The 16341-nt window shown below is 43.3% G+C and overlaps 1 protein-coding gene across 1 annotated transcript; it reads left to right on the top strand.

Annotated features, from left to right (window-relative positions):
- Positions 1 to 56: 56 nt before the first annotated feature.
- On the top strand, positions 57 to 16060 carry Dctn5 (dynactin 5). The gene is made up of 6 exons (NM_021608.3): positions 57 to 197; positions 1185 to 1253; positions 2068 to 2186; positions 5264 to 5375; positions 10801 to 10903; positions 15073 to 16060. Exons 1-6 carry the CDS (start codon positions 150 to 152, stop codon positions 15168 to 15170), a joined length of 549 nt encoding a protein of 182 aa, NP_067621.3. The 5' UTR covers positions 57 to 149; the 3' UTR covers positions 15171 to 16060.
- The last annotated feature ends 281 nt before the right edge of the window (positions 16061 to 16341 follow it).

The following is a 16341-nucleotide window of genomic DNA, read 5'->3' on the forward strand; positions in this document are numbered from 1 at the left end:
TGCCGAGCGATCGAGCAGGCTTGACTAGAGGAGAGTCGAATGAGAGTCCAGGGCGGGGATAGCGGAAGTGGCCGATCAACCGGAAGTAGCTGGAATCACCGTCTGCCTGAGCTACTGACAGGATCCTGAGGTTCAGAGAGGGGGAAGCCATGGAGTTGGGCGAACTGCTGTACAACAAGTCGGAGTACATCGAGACGGTGCGCGTGTGGCGACCCTGCCGCCGCTGGCAGTCACGGGACCCTCGAGGACTGGACGGTCGCCCCTCCCGTCCCGGCTGCACTGGTTCCCGTTCCCTCAGTCCCTTCCTTGGATGACTTAGAGATGCTTCGTGTTTCATCTGATTGTTATTTAGTCGGTGCATGCATGCATTAGGCTCTCTTCTCCTTCATCTCGTGTGTGTGGGTGTGCTGTGTAGCGGGGGAGGAAAGTGTGGATGTGGGAGAGTTTCTATGCATATATATCTATGTGTGTGCATATACACACGCCTGAGTTTCCTGTTAAATAATGTCTTCCAGAGGAATACACAGTACAGCCTATTCATTCTGTATATAAATTACATTTTCAGACTCCGGGCCCTTTTTAAAAATAATATTTCACAGTCTGCTTACGTGCTAAGACGTTATTGTTTCTATTCGTCAACTCATAATACAACATATGTAAACTGCCCCCGTTAGGGTTACTATCATTATTTTTTCTGTGTGTCTGTGATCATGGAAAAGTAATTTTCCTCACTGAAGGCTATGAAACCGTAATATGGAAGTGGGGTCTGAATGCACATCAGTCATTAGACCGCTCATTAGATACCGATCCTGAATTCATTTCTTGAGCTCTCAGTTCCTGATCTACCCTTGCTCTTTTGATAGATTGGATTCAGTTCCTGAGTGCTCTTATCACGGAGCCGTGCCCACAGCCTTCCCCCCCCCCCCCCAGTGCATTCCTTCTCCAGTTTGTTTTTGTTTGTTTGTTTGGTGATGGAGTCTCACTTCATAGTTTAGTCTAACCCCAAATTCACAGTCACCCCACCCAGAGCTGGGACAGTAGGGGTGCAGTATACATTCAGGCCTCATTCATTTTTAGACTGCCCTTCATTTGAAGTAATTTTCTCCTCAATGTGAGCTTTCATGATGGAAACTGTAGTCCAGAAATCCTCTGTTTTTTCACTCCAGATTTCTGTTTGCTTTTAGGCATCTGGGAACAAAGTTAGTCGCCAGTCTGTTTTGTGTGGAAGCCAGAACATCGTCCTCAATGGCAAGGTAAAGGGCACAGGCAGCTTCAGGAGGTTACCCTTATGCCTTCAGCTAGTCACTGTATCAGCAGGGTATATGGGATAGTGCTGTCTCCAATTTGTCATTTCCAGTTCTCTCTCTTTGTTTTTGTTTTTTTAAACATTTATTTATTTTATGTATATATGAACACATTGTCACTGTCTTCAGACACACCAGAAGAGGGCATTAGATCCCATTACAGATGGTTTTGAGCCACCATGTGGTTGCTGGGAATTGAACTCAGACCTCTGAAAGAGCAGCCAGTGCTCTTAACCGCTGAGCCATCTCTCTAACCCCTCTTTCTTTGTTTTCATTTTTTTCTCCAAATTAGATTTATTGAATGCACAAAGACGATCAGGGAGGAGAAGCCAAAAAAATTAGAGAGCGGCCCATTAGATGGGGAATAAAGAAGCTTTAAGGAAGAGGGTGGGGAGGGCAGTAACACGTGAAATATAACAGGAGAGAGCACAGGAGACACAGGGCAGCTAGACAGAGGGAGAAGAGAGGGGAGGAATTTCTTCTAAACAGAACGTGAACACTTCTGTCATTTTCTTCAGTATTTTATTTAAATAGGATTTACATTGCATTAAATATTATGAGTAAGAACATGGTGGTGGTGGAGGGAAGGGCCAGAAATCTTTTATGTCTGAACAGAATGCAGTGGCAGATTGTTCTCTGTGCTGTATTGTGCCTAGGACTACTAGACACAAAACTCATGAAGAGGCAGTATCTTAAGTACTTTAAAACAGAATTCAGGGACATGGACTTAACTGGTATTTTTTACACGTGTTTTGCTTTATAGACCATTATAATGAATGACTGTATCATCCGAGGAGACCTGGCAAATGTAAGAGTTGGACGTCACTGTGTCGTGAAAAGCCGTAGTGTCATAAGGCCACCGTTCAAAAAATTCAGCAAAGGGTATGTGACTTAATTACCTGTTTGCAATCCTAGGCTCCATCCTGTTCTGGTGATGTTGCCCATGACCATGTGTTTAGATGTGTAATGAGAAGATCTGGCCATTTGGGGGCGCTGCATAAGCGCTCACAGTAATGAACCTCTCTCTGGGTGTTCATTGTTGGCTGTCAGGAAGAAAAGTCCCTACAAGAAACAGACAACCGAACACAGATAGTAAAGCCTGAGTAAACGGTAAAGCTGGAGTTTCCTCTCGAATGTATTCCAGAATCAGATAGTGCTGAGAAATTTGGATTTTTAATTTAAAATTAAAGAACTCTCAGGACTAGTGTAGCCAATAGTTTCTTAAACTGCAAGTCCCTGTATAATCATTGCATAACTGAATGTGGAGGGCTCTGACAACAAATGAAAGGTTTCTGAGTTTGTAAAACCAAAAATTAACTCAAAAGGAAATACAGAGTGAATCCAAAGTTTCTGGCAATATCTGCTCATGATACATCATCTGACGCTGCTGCAGCCTCAGCTCTGTGCACACACGCACACTGCACTGTGCACGACACCATACACGCCGTCCCAGTGAGTGCTTCCTCAAGCATTCCACTCAGATTTGAACTGTGGTAAAAATTCTAATGTCTTTACTGCATATTTTCCTGCTACTAGAGAAAGAGTGTTTAGTTATTGAAAATAAGCTTTTAATATTTTCCTACAGTCATTCCTTAACATGTAAGTATAAAGTTAGTATATCCTTGGGTTTTATCATATTAGAATGGTGGGTTTTGAGGCTAGAGAGATGGTTCACTGGTTAAGAGCACCACTGCTCTTACAAAGGACCTGGCTGGTTTACAGCTGCCTATTGTTCCAGTTAAGGACTAGTTCGTTCTTCTGGCCTCCTTGGACTCTTACATTCAGGAGGTGTACATAAACTCATATAAGCAAATGCACATATGTAGAGGAGTTTTAATCCAGCAAAGGGCTACTCTAGCTGGAATGCCGACACACTTTAGGACACACCTTTAATCCCTTGGGCTTGAATGCAGACACGCCCTTAGTATATACCTTAATTCCAAACAATGAAGGTAGAGTTTGTAGAAGGAAAGGCCTGTGCTTGAAAGTGGTGTCTAATTGAGAGGCCGACAAAGTAACAAATCAGAGAAAGATTTGACACTAGGATATGCCTAACTCTCAAGAAAATAGGGAGGAAAGAGAGGAGAGGAGAGGAGAGTTTTACAGGGATGGGTTGAAGAGAGAGTGAGCTAGACATAGGTGAAGACAGAACAAGCCAGGGAATGAGAATAAGCCAGAAATTAGAACAGATTGCCAGAGTTAGTATGAGATTAAGCAGAGCAATTTAGTCAGAAGCCAGATTGAATCAGTCATCTTGGAGAGGAGTTTAAGCCATAACAACTGTATAATTATTATGTATAATAATAAATAAATCTTTGGGCCAGAGTAAGCAGGGACTGAGTGAGCGGGGTTGACCAGAACCAGCAGAAGTCCTAAATTCAATTCCCAACAACCACATGAAGGCTCACAACCATGTGTACAGCTACAGTGTACTCACATACATAAATTAATAAATAAATAAATATATCTTTAAAAAATAAAATAAAATTTCTCTATGATTTACAATGAGATTGGACACATTTAGATCATTATGGCCATAGACTCCTTATGATCTATTACCAGTAATTTTGTGTGTGTGTGTGTGTGTGTGTGTGTGTGTGTTTGAGATAGGTCTAGTGCAGCTCAGCCTGGCCTTGAACCCCCTAATTTTCCTCACTCGACCACCTAAGTGCTGGGATTATAGGTGTGTGCCACAACACTCAGTTTAAATGTTTCACTAGGAAACCTATTTGGTATAACTGTATACCTGGGTTCACATAAAGAACAATTTGTTGGGTAAAAAGATATCAGGAACAGAAAAACTTTAAGAGGGTTTGCTGTAGACTGCTGTGTGATCAAGGAACTTTGTTGCACAAGAGGAAGAGACTTAAAATACTAAAAGTTATTGAGTCTTGGCTGATAGACACTATGACTTGCAAAATATCCCTTGTAGAACAGGGCTGGAGGAGTTAATGAGCAAACAACTACTTTATATCTCATCTAGTCCACAGATTTAATATGTGACTAGGAGTTGGCTCAGTGGTTCAGAGTGCTTACTGCTCTGTCAAAGGACCAGGTTCAGATCTCAGCATCCACATTAAGTAGCCTATGACTAGAGCTCCAAGGGATCTACCACTCCTCTGTAGATACCCAGAAACACACACTACTACTACTTTTCCTTCCTTCCTTCCTTCCTTTCTTCCTTCCTTCCTTCCTTCCTTCCTTCCTTCCTTCCTTCCTTTCTTTCTTTCTTTCTTTCTTTCTTTCTTTCTTTCTTTCTCTCCTCCTCCTCCTCCTCCTCCTCCCTCTTCTTCCCCTTCCCCTTCCTCCCCTTCCTCCCCCTCCTCCTCCTCTTCCTCATCTTCCTCTTCCTCCTCCTCCTCCTCGTCCTCCTCCTGATAGCCTATGAACTTGTCAGTCTTGGAAACAGATTACTAAGCATGATGTGTGAGCTTTGTCACAGAAAGCAGGAACAGGTTTTGAGTTATTAGCCTGACTCTTTGGTTTTAACATTTGTAATGTCTGTGACCTGAGGGTTGTTTTCTTGTAAGGAATAGTCTTCTTAAGACGTGACAAAAACTGAGGGCATGGTACCTGCCTCCACTGCTCAGGAGGCTGAGTCAGGAGGATCAAGGGGTTAAGGTAGGTCATCCTGGGCTATGTCACAAATTCTAGGTTAGCCTAGGCAACGTAGAAGGAGTATCTGTTAAAGCTGGGCCTGTCAATGAATGTCTATAATTCCAGAGCTTGTGAGGCAGAGGCAAGAGGGTCTTAGTGAGTTTGAGGCCACTCTACATAGTGAGCTCCAGGGTGGTCAGGACTACAAAGACAGACCCTGCCTCAAAAAACAAAAAAGCAAATGAATCAATCTGTAAATAAATAAATAAATAAATGTTGAGGTTATGGTCTCTAGTTCTGTAAACCTTAACCCAAACTCCATCACCTTGCCCTTTCCTGATTCGTCTTCTTTTCCTTTTTAGTGTTGCATTCTTTCCTCTGCATATTGGGGATCATGTCTTTATCGAGGAAGACTGTGTGGTCAACGCTGCCCAGATTGGTTCTTATGTTCACGTTGGGAAGAACTGTGTGATTGTAAGTATAGGATTCTCTCAGCTAAGCAGTTTCATTTCCTCTCTGTCTTCCCCTCCCACCCTATCGGTAGAACTTTGTAATGGGGGATGAGCCATTTCCAGTTTCCTGGGGTTAAGATTTTCTTACTGGATTTGGACTTTTTCCAAGCATTAGTGACAATGGCTAGTGGGCTGGGGAACTAGCTCAGATGTAGAGTGTGTATGTAGCTTGTATGAGACTGTGGATTTGATTCTTCAACACCGCAAAGACACAAACACATAGCCAAAATAAAACCAAGTAATAATGGCTAGCGTGTATTGTCACTCTTCCATATGATGTTATGGAAGGAATGAGGACCCGAGTGTGGTCCTAGAACCCGTGTGAAGAGCCAGGAGTGGCATCACACGTGTGTAAACACTGGGGAGGCAGAAACAGGAAGAATGTCTGACCAAGCAGCCTACTTGCCAAGCACTGGTGCAAGGACAGACCCTGTGTCATAAAAAACAAGGTGGATGGTGCCTAAGGACCAACACTGGAGGTTAACATCTGGCCTCTGTATAAATGTACATAGACATATGTTCCGACATGAACACATGCGTGTACTCACACCAAACTTCATTTCCATCAGTTACTTCATCTAATATTCATAACCACACAAGGGTGTTGGTACTGTTGTTATTCTTGTTTACTGCTGAGAGTATTGACGTCCATAGGTACTAAGTGTTAGAATAGGCAGGGCAGTCCCAGGCAAATCACACCATGCAGCAGGTCTCACATGGGAGGTTTGTTGGCAGAGGCAGCCTATGGGAGAGGGTAGAAGGAAAAAGGGGGCTGGTGTGGGGTCGATGGGTCTTTTATCTGGGCTGTGACTCATGTACAAAGGGACTCAGTGGGTGCTGTGGCAGTGGATGCAGAAGCAGTACTGTCACCTAGAGATGATGTCTGGTCACTGGGTCTAAGAGCTGGCTATAAAGACCAGTGTCTGATGTTAACACTAAGTGATTTGACAAAGACAGAGGTAGAGCTACAATTTAATATACATACCATTTGAGTAGCTGCACTGCCAATCGGACTCTTTGTTGCCTTGTCTCATAAAACCGTGTGCTATGGATGAAGGATATTGTATTAGTTAGGTTTCTATTGCTGTGAACAGACACCATGACCAAGGCAGCTCTTCTAAGGACATTTAATTGGCATTGGCTTACAGGTTCAGAGGTTCAGTCCATTATCATAGCAGGAAGCATGGCAGCATCCAGGCAGGCATGGTAGTGGAGAAGGAGCTGAGAGTTCTACATCTTGTTCTTAAGGCAAACAGAATACTGCTATCTTCAGGCAGCAGCTCACCCCCACAGTGTCAACACTTCCTCCAACAAGACCTCACCTCCCAGCAGTGCTTCTCCCTAGGTCAAACATAGCCAGACCACCACAGATATGATGGGCAAATTGAAACTAGTGCCGAAGACAATGGAAGCTTGGGAAGTTCAGGAGAGGGATTATTGTGTGTGAGGGCCAGTATCACTAAAGGGCATATTGTTAGGGGACTGCAGGTAGTGCAGGGAGCAGACAGGCCTCCAATTCAGCAACACCTGAAAGACCCTCATCCATAGAAGCAGAGGTGCCACAGGCAAGGTTTGGTTTCATGCTGTCTTGTAGCTAAAGAAACAGCTGTCGGGGTTTCTGACAATGGTGTCTTAGTTGAGAATGTTAATAACCAAAGGTAGTCTGCATGAAGTCTAGAGAAGATGCTTTGTATATTTCAGATGTGTACCACAGACTGGATTATAGTAAAAGCCAGGTTCTTCCATCCCAGATGCAGAACTAACTCTCTGCCCTAGCTAAGTGTCAGATGTTAAAGTATCGGCCATGCAGTTCACAGTTCTTGTTCTAGAAGCCACAAAGACTCAGCATGGATACAGGGGGAGCTCATGTTGATGTGAAAACAATTCTAATTGGAACGATAATTCTCCCACATATTCTTGTTGCAAAGGCATTTCTTACTATGTGTAGAGCAAAAGTTATTGTTCAGCTCTCTGTTAATGAAAGAGGAATGAAGAAAGTTGATCTCAATCAAACAGTCATGGTGCGTGGTTGATCTCAATTAAACAGTCCTTTAACCCCAGCACTTTGAAGGCAGATAAAGATGATCTCTGAGTTCAAAGCCAGTCTAGTCTACATGTAGAGCCAGTTTCAGGACAGCAAGAAACCCTGTCTTGACAACCATCCCCCCTCCCCACACAGACACACAAGAAAAACAAACAAACAAAAAATTGATGTCAAATAAAAGAAAGGACAATAATAATTAAGGGAGAAGCTAGAAGGAGATGAAATAAGGGCACTAATGTACAGTGTAGCAAGGAGGATGTTCTAGTGCATGGCGCAGCAGAGGAGCCTCACTCCACAACAACTTACTGTAAGGCTGTTGAAATGGCTCAGTGGTTAAGAGCACTGACTGCTCTTCCGAAGGTCCTGAGTTCAAATCCCAGCAACCACATGGTGGCTCACAACCATCTGTAATGAGATCTGACGCCCTCCTCTGGTGAGTCTGAAATCAGCTACAGTGTACTTACATATAATAAATAAATAATTAAAAAAATAAACAAAACAACTTACTGTAAATTTAAGAAGTGCCTGAAGAGGCATTGGAAGGCTCTAAACATCAAGTGATAAGACAGTCATAATTTCAATTGCATTGATTTGATCAGCACATGTTCTGCACAGAAGTATCACACTATAACTTACAAAGACATACAGTTACTACACTGGTTATTACATACTGACTGCTGCCAGAAATGAACCCTGCCCTGTGTATCCCTGGCAAGCATTCTATCCTGAGTTACATTTCTAACACTTAGCTAGTCTGCTTGCCAAGATCTGCTTGCCTGTGCTTCCTTCATGCTGGGATTAAAGCAGACTGCTACCTGTTAGTAACTTTTATTTGCCAAATGTAATTGTCTTGGAGGCTTGCTGCTGAATTAGCTAACCCTTTCTAGTTCTTTTTGAACTCTGGCTGGCAGGGTCAACTCAGCTGTTCTGGCTCAAAATTCCTCTCCAAGTTGACTGATTTAAACTGGCTTCTCTCAGTTTCTCAGTGAATTGTTCTGCTTGGCCTCAAACTAACACTGACAATCTGTTCTAATCTTCTGGCTCCTTCTCATTCTCTATCTCATTCTGTCTTCACCTGTGTCTAACTTGTTCTCTCTGCAACCTGTCTCTGTAAAACTGTCCCAGTAAAAACTGCCTCTGAACTGAAGTCAGTGAAACTCAACCCAACTGCACTGACTTTAATTGCTTTCAACTAAACTGAACAGAACTACATCAGCCAAGCTGACCTAACTGAACTTGGTGCTGCTCTTAAGTAGCCTCTCTTTCCTGGCTGTTCTCATGAGTGTTGGGCATATCCCATCTCTGACTCATTCTGCCAGCTCTTTCTCTGATTTTTCACTTTGTCCCTCAATTAGACATCACTCTCAAACATGGGTGCTTCCTTCTGCAATCTAACCTTCGTGGTTTGGGATTAAAGGTGTATACTAAGGGTATGTCTGTATTCTAGCCAGAGGGATTAAAGGTGTGTGTCCTGTCTGCATTCCAGCCAGATCACACAGACCTAGGTCTTTGGATGTGATCCCTTGCCAGAACAGCCGTGCTGCTGGATTAGAATTTCTTTACAGCTATCATTTCTGGTGATAGAGCCTTTTTTAAAATTTTCACTTAGGGAAGCTGGAGAGATGGCTCAACAGTTAAAAGCACTGGCTGTTCTTCCTGAGGACCCAGAATCAATTTCTAGCACCCACATAATGGCTCACCACCATCTGTAATTCTAGCTTCGGGGCCTTCAAAGGCACCAGGAGACAAAATACCAATACACTTAAATAAATAAAACTTTGAAAGATTTCATTTGGCAGCATACTTTTTCTCATGGAAACAAGCAGGCTGATGGAGATACAGGTGAATTAAAGACAGTCAGTGGGCCGGAGAGATGGCTCAGTGGGTAGTGCTTTCTGTGTGTGGTGAAGAATCTGAGCTTCAATCTCTAGCACCAATAATAGCTGTACATGGTGGCACATACCTGTAATCCCAGTGCTTGGAGAGGTGGAGACAGTGCTGGGGGCCCAGTGGCCAGGTCGTCTAGCTAGAACAGTGAGCTCTAGGCTCAATGAAAGAGTTGGTCTTTTAAAAAAGGTTGAGAATTACCACTTTCCTGATATAAACCTGTGTCCTACACACACACACATTTAAAAAATAGTTAAAGAATGGAACTTTGATCTGCTTGGTGAGTAACCCCAGGCACAGGTTTAAATTGTATTCATAGATTTCCCCTAAACCTAACAAATAACTGAGTTTTCTCATGCCATATTTCTTGCCTTTAAACTGCTGTGGATTATGGAAGAATTGAAAAAAAATGGTACCACTGTATAAAGTTAAACATAAGGTGTAGTCTAAATATTCAAATATTTATCTCCTGAGGACAAACAAATTGACTAATATCTTCTACTTAAGAATATTTGTCAAGATTTTTTTTTCTTTTGGAATTAACAAGCAAACAGACAAGTAACCGTTAAACAGGCAGGTGCCCAACCAAATGTATTAGATTAGCTAATATAAAGCGGGAGTCCAGAAGTAGATCCTAATTCATGCTCTCATGACCCAAAGGTTCATCTGATAGCATGAAAGCAAGCCTTCATCCCTTTTGTCTTCCTTCTGGGTTACTTCCTGACAAGGATAAGACGCTGCTGTAGGTACCCATCCATCTTCTGGGACCTCCCGGAACGTGCTTCGTTTCCCTGTCTTCCCTGCAGAAACTCATGTTTGAGGTTCACAGACTAATTTGGCTCATGTGTTAGTTCCCTAACCAGTCACTGGTCAAGCATGGAGTCTATGTATGGGCTAGAGGTAAAGAATGTGACCACGATGGGGGTGGGTAGTGCCCCTTGCAAAAAGCTTCTGTTACCAGAAGAAAAAGGCAGCAAAACAGCAGGTGCCACTAGGCCAAGTAGAAGAGAAAAAGAACTCTCAGAAGAGAAAGGTTTGCCTAATGTCTAATGCCTAAAATGATATGTATTATCCTGTAGCATTTATGTGTGCGCCTGCACACACACACACACACCCTTTACTCGTCCTTGTCAGATTCCACTTGAAGTACATAATTTCACCCAAACACCCTGTCATTATCCCTGGCACCCTGGCTGTTATAAGAAGCCATGAGTGCCCGGGTATGGAGATGCATGCTTGTTCTCCTAGCACTCCAGAGGTAGAAGCAGTTGGCTCTCTGAGTTTGAGGCTAGCCTGGTCAACATAGCAAATTCCAGGTCAAGTAGGGCTACAATAATGAGACACTGTCATAAAAATACCGTGAATAAAGATAATATAGAACAGCCTCTACACAGCACACTAACCAAGCTTTACTCCATGTTGTGATCAATACCTATTAATGAGATTATAATTTCAGGGGCGCCGTTGTGTATTGAAAGACTGCTGCAAAATTCTCGACAATACAGTATTACCCCCAGAAACTGTGGTCCCCCCATTCACTGTCTTCTCCGGCTGCCCAGGTAATGTTGATGTTAATATGTCTGTTTCAACCGCCTTAAAACTGTTTTCCGTCACTAAAGTAATAGGTAAGACTTCTGTCTCTGATATGTGATTTAGCAACAAAATACTACAAAAGGCGTATGAATAAGTAGTTTTTAGTGAGGGTGGTATTTGTTTTTTGAGACAGTGGTCTCACTAGCTTTGGCTGGCCTGGAACTCACTATGTAGACTAGGCTGCCTTTGAACTCAGAGATCTGACTGTATGTGCCCCCTAGAGCTGAGATTAAAAGCATGTACCACCATACCCAGTGAACAAGTTGCACTTGGAAATCAGTAACTGGGCTCACAATTTTTTAAAACAGGAAATAATCAGAAACAAAGAACAATGGAGACCCAGACTGGAAGATTGCAGTGATGAATGTTGCTATCACAGCAGAGTGATTAAAAAATGTGGTACTTGTGGGGATAGACGAGAAAGCCTTAGATCCACATATGGTAGAGAGATTTCCCAAACACCTTTGAAAGGTTTCTCCTCACAAAGGTTGCGGTAGGGTCTAGAGTGCTGGCTCAGGGGTGAAGCACACTGATGCTCTTCCACAGGACTGGTTTTCATTCCTGACACCTGTATGGCAGCTCAACTTTTTGGAATTCCAGTTCCAGGGAATTCAGTTCCCTTTTCTGGGCTGTGGAATAACCAGCTGTACACAGGTATACAGACAAAACACCTGTATACATCAGAGTAAATAATAACATTGAAAAGAAAAGTTTGCTAGGAACAAATTTGCCACCAGCACGTGGGAAGGACAAAGAAGCATTTCTCTCTTGCCTGGGCTCTGAGTGGACGAAGGAGAAAGGAAAATCTCCTTAGAGATATGTGTGCTTCATCTTTTTTTTTTAAGATTTATTTATTTTATGTATATGAGTACACTGTAGCTGTACAGATGGTTGTGAGGCATCATGTGGTTGCTGGGAATTGAACTCAGGACCTCTGCTCACTCTGGCTACTTGTTCCAGCCCTGCATGCTCCAGCCCAAAGATTTATTTATTATTATATGTAAGTACACTGTAGCTATCTTCAGATGCATCAGTAGAGGGCATCAGACCCCATTACAGATGGTTGTGAGCCACCATGTGGTTGCTGGGATTTGAACTCAGGACCTTCAGAAGAGCAGTCAGTTCTCTTAACCACTGAGCCATCTCTCCAGCCCATGCTTCATCTTCTTAATGTATTCACATTCTTTAGTACCAGCTTCTTATGGTCACTGAACACTAATGCCAGAAGACAAAGAAGCCATCCTGGTATTTCAGATGGAAGTAATAAAGACTTTTTTAAAAAGCCCAAATACCTGTGACCATCCAGGTTGCTGTACATGAGCAAACTAAGACTGGAAGGTGTGCTGTCCCCAGTGTCAAAGCCTTGTCCAGCACCAAAGACCCCTCATTTAGAGCCTAAACTTCTTGCACTGTGACAAGATACTTCTGATTTTTCTTTTGTGTAGTTTCACAGATAAATACTAGACATTAGAGTACTTTTTTTTTTTTTTTTTTTTTGAGACAGGGTTTCTCTGTGTAGCCCTGGCTGTCCTGGAACTCACTTTGTAGACCAGGCTGGCCTCAAACTCAGAAATCCACCTGCCTCTGCCTCCCAAGTGCTGGGATTAAAGGTGTGCGCCACCAGGCCCGGCTACATATTTATTTTAGAGTATTTTATTGGCACTTCCATCTTTGAATTCAGACATGTGGGCTTGCAGGAAATCTGGCACATTAATGGAGAGCCATGTGAGATAAAATTAAACCATGAAGCTGGAAACCAGAATGGATCTTGATCAGAAGCCACAAGCTCAGACGCTACTGCAGCCACAGGCAGATAGTGCAGTGATGAAAGCCGTAGCCCATCATGGCTGCTTGACATGCATCTGAGAGCATGAAAGCTGATGTTTAAGGAACTGCTAAAAATGGGAGTTTTATGTGATATAGCTACATTTTTTAAGTAGTCTAATTATTACATAACGATTAAATACTGTATAGTTTGGGGCCTGGAGAGGTGACTCAGCAGTTAAGAGTGCTTGTTTCTCTTGCAGAGAACCACGGTTCAATTCCTAGCACCCACATGATAACTCACAGCTGTCCATAAACCCAGTTTCAGAGGGTCCAGAGCTCTCTTCTGACTTCCCTGGGCACCAGGCATGCATGTGGTGCACAAACATACATGTAGGTAAAATATTCATACGCATTAAAGCCAGGTGTTAAAGGTACACACCTTTAATCCCAGCACTTGGGAAGCAGACAGGTGGATCTCTGTGAGCTCAAGGCCCGCCTGGTCTACATGATGAGTTCCAGGACAGCCAGCACTACCTAGAGAGCCGGTCTCAAAACAAAACAAAACAAAACAAGAACACTGTGACGTTTGAACATGTTTGCAGGCCTCATGTGCACTTTTTATTTGTAGAGTGCCTATGAGAATTCTGTGAGGTTTTTGGTTTTGTTTTTATTTTCAGATATACTCAGTACATTTTGTAAATATATAAAATATGTAGGTGTGCTTATGTGTTTGAATGGATAATATAGGTATTTGAAACTGTACCTACGTAAGTGAAATCAAACTGTTTCTCTGTACGGCTTGGAAACTGCCCTTTATTTGGCAGTATACTATTGCGATAAATAGAGACCCACATCACTCCTCTCGAGAGTTACAAACTTCACATACTGCATAGGTGAGTTTAACACAAAGCAGTGAATCAGTCCCATAGTACAATGGATCATTAAACGGTGAACCTGGGCACTATTAGAAACTGCTGTCCTGACATTGTTTTACATGTATTGTGCAATTGGGCACAGTTATCTCTGACATACATTCTTAGAAGTTGATTTATAAGTACAGGGGTATAAATGTTGAAAACTTTGCTAACTTTTTATTTTATGTGTCTGTGTCCTTGCCTGCATATATCTCTGCACTACATGCATGAAGCACCCAGACCTAGAGTTACACATGGTTGTTAGCTGTCATGTGGATGTTGGTACTGAACCTAGGACCTCTGTAAGAACAGTTAGTGCTGCTCTTAACTGCCAAGGCATTTCTCCAGCCCTCTGCTACCTATTTTTAAAGTGCATGAGTGGAGACAGCAGCTTACATACCTCTGTTTCAGAAAGTTTGTTGTTGTTACTGTTGTTGTTGCTGTTGTTGTTTTGGGACAGGTTTCCTGTGTATCCCTGGCTGTCCTGGAACTCACTTTGTAGACCAGGCTGGCCTCGAACTCAGAAATCCGCCTGCCTCTGCCTCCCGAGTCCTGGAATTATTTTATTTTATTTTATTTCATTTTATTGGTTTTTCGAGACAGGGTTTCTCTGTATAGCCCTGGCTGTCCTGGAACTCACTCTGTAGACCAGGCTGGCCTTGAACTCAGAAATCCTTTTGCCTCTGCCTCCTAAGTGCTGGGATCAAAGGCCTGCACCACTGCCCGGCACCACCCTGGAATTCTTTTTTTTTTTTTTTAAATATTTATTTATTTAATGTAAGTACACTGTAGCTGTCTTCAGATACTCCAGAAGAGGGCATCAGATTTCATTACGGATGGTTGTGAGCCACCATGTGGTTGCTGGGATTTGAACTCGGGACCTTTGGAAGAGCAGTCGGCGCTCTTAACCACTGAGCCATCTCACCAGCCCCACCCTGGAATTCTTAACCATGCTTGTTCCACCATGGACTGTTCTGTTGTCTTCTTTTGATTCATCTGTACCCAGTATCACTGCTTTGGTGGATTGAGTTTCACTGTAGGAATGGCAGGACAGTTCTTTCCTCAGGATAAAGATAAGGCTCAGTGGGGCTCAGTGGGGATGAGAAGCCCTTGTGTGGAACAACCCACAGCAGTCAGAGATGCCCTCTCTCTTTGGATCTTGTAAGCAAGTTCTGACCTCCTCCAGCTGGACTGAGAGCTGTAGTGTTTGGTTCCCAAACAAACTCAGACCTTTCCGAAGATGTATGTACCCAGCAACCACATGGCAGCTCACAATTTCCCATAATTCCAATTCCAAGGCATCAGAAGATGTATGTAGTCAACAGTCTTGTCAGTCTGAAGGACCACAAAGTTAGATCCTCGATAGAGAGTGCAAAAGTCTTTAGACTTTGCACAAATAGTAGGGTTACTGGCCTCCCTGGCTTCCTTGCTTGACTGGGTCTCTCTTTTCTCAGGACTCTTCTCAGGGGAGCTCCCAGAGTGCACACAGGAGCTGATGATTGACGTCACCAAAAGCTACTACCAGAAGTTTCTACCCCTAACACAAGTCTAATGTCTCTGCTTCATATCTTTAATTCTTTTGAACTCTTAAGACGAACCTGGAGATAAAGAGAGCCGCCAGTGACTACAAGAGCTGTCCTGTTTTTGACAACTTCTACTCTCCCGTTGTTGGCTTTTTTTTTTTTTCAATTTTCCATGGCTCTGAGCATTTAAGAATTTAATAAGGCTAGAGAGATGGCTCAGTGGTTAAGCATGCTGGTTGCTCTTCCAGAGGACCCAGGTTCAGTTCCCAGCACTCACATGGCCCTACGACCATCTATTACTCCAGTTCCAGAGGATCTGATGGGTTTCTGGCTTCCATGGTCACCAGACATATATGTGGTAAAGACATATGCAGCCAAAATATCCTACACACCTAATCTGTCAACAGTTGCCATACCATCGTCTGAGGAGGACAGAAAGGTCTGTTCCTGACACTCTAGCCCTGTGGTTCTGCAGATGGTTGGAACCTGCCTGGCTTGGGCCTACAGAGCAACAGCACCCTCCCAGCATGGAGTCACATGACCCAAGTACTGCTCAGAACCCTGTCCTATCCCCAGGCTACACAGTCCACACAGATGACAGGCCACTTTCCTGCTGCTAAGATGGGACCAATAACCACAATTTCTTGTGCCCTGGGGAAAGTGTGATTTCAGGCCCAGGTTCCTATTGGTGGTTAGAACATGAGGAAGAGACAGGCTGTGGTGACGTATACCCATCCTCGTACCTGGGAGGTAGAGGCAGGAGGAATAGGAGCTACATAGTGAGCTCACACTTGCCTGGTGGGCTACATGAGACCCTGCTTCAAAACAACAAAAATAAAGTCAGTAAAAATAAGTGGTATCTGTTGTTTTAAGGTGGCCTTAGTTGTCCTATAGTAGCTAATAAAAGACGTAAAACATCCTGGTTTAGGCTCATTCATTAAAGAGGGGACCCTACACTGCAGACTGTGCTTCTGCAAAATCCCAGGTTTAGGTCTTCAGTGCGGATGGCTTAGTCAGGTCCTCATTCCTTGACTCAAGGATTACTTCACCAAAAATGAGTGTCCGTGAGCCTTGCTCTCTAGCCTAGATGCATTTGTCCTGTGTGGAATTTGTTAACACTCCCATGCTTCAGACTAAAATATTTGTACTTGAGGTCAGCCTCACATTTGCATGAGAGGCTTTTTAAGTCATCCTGTGGAC

The sequence above is a fragment of the Mus musculus genome, chromosome 7, assembly GCF_000001635.26.
Source record: "Mus musculus strain C57BL/6J chromosome 7, GRCm38.p6 C57BL/6J".
In the NCBI taxonomy this organism is placed as follows: domain Eukaryota; kingdom Metazoa; phylum Chordata; class Mammalia; order Rodentia; family Muridae; genus Mus; species Mus musculus.

Coding starts and splice junctions, on each gene's coding strand:
- Dctn5 (NM_021608.3), top strand. CDS start 150: ATGGAGTTGGGCGAACTGCTGTACAACAAGTCGGAGTACATCGAGACG. Junction 1,254..2,067: donor ACATCGTCCTCAATGGCAAG/GTAAAGGGCACA, acceptor TTTGCTTTATAG/ACCATTATAATGAATGACTG. Junction 5,376..10,800: donor TTGGGAAGAACTGTGTGATT/GTAAGTATAGGA, acceptor TTATAATTTCAG/GGGCGCCGTTGTGTATTGAA.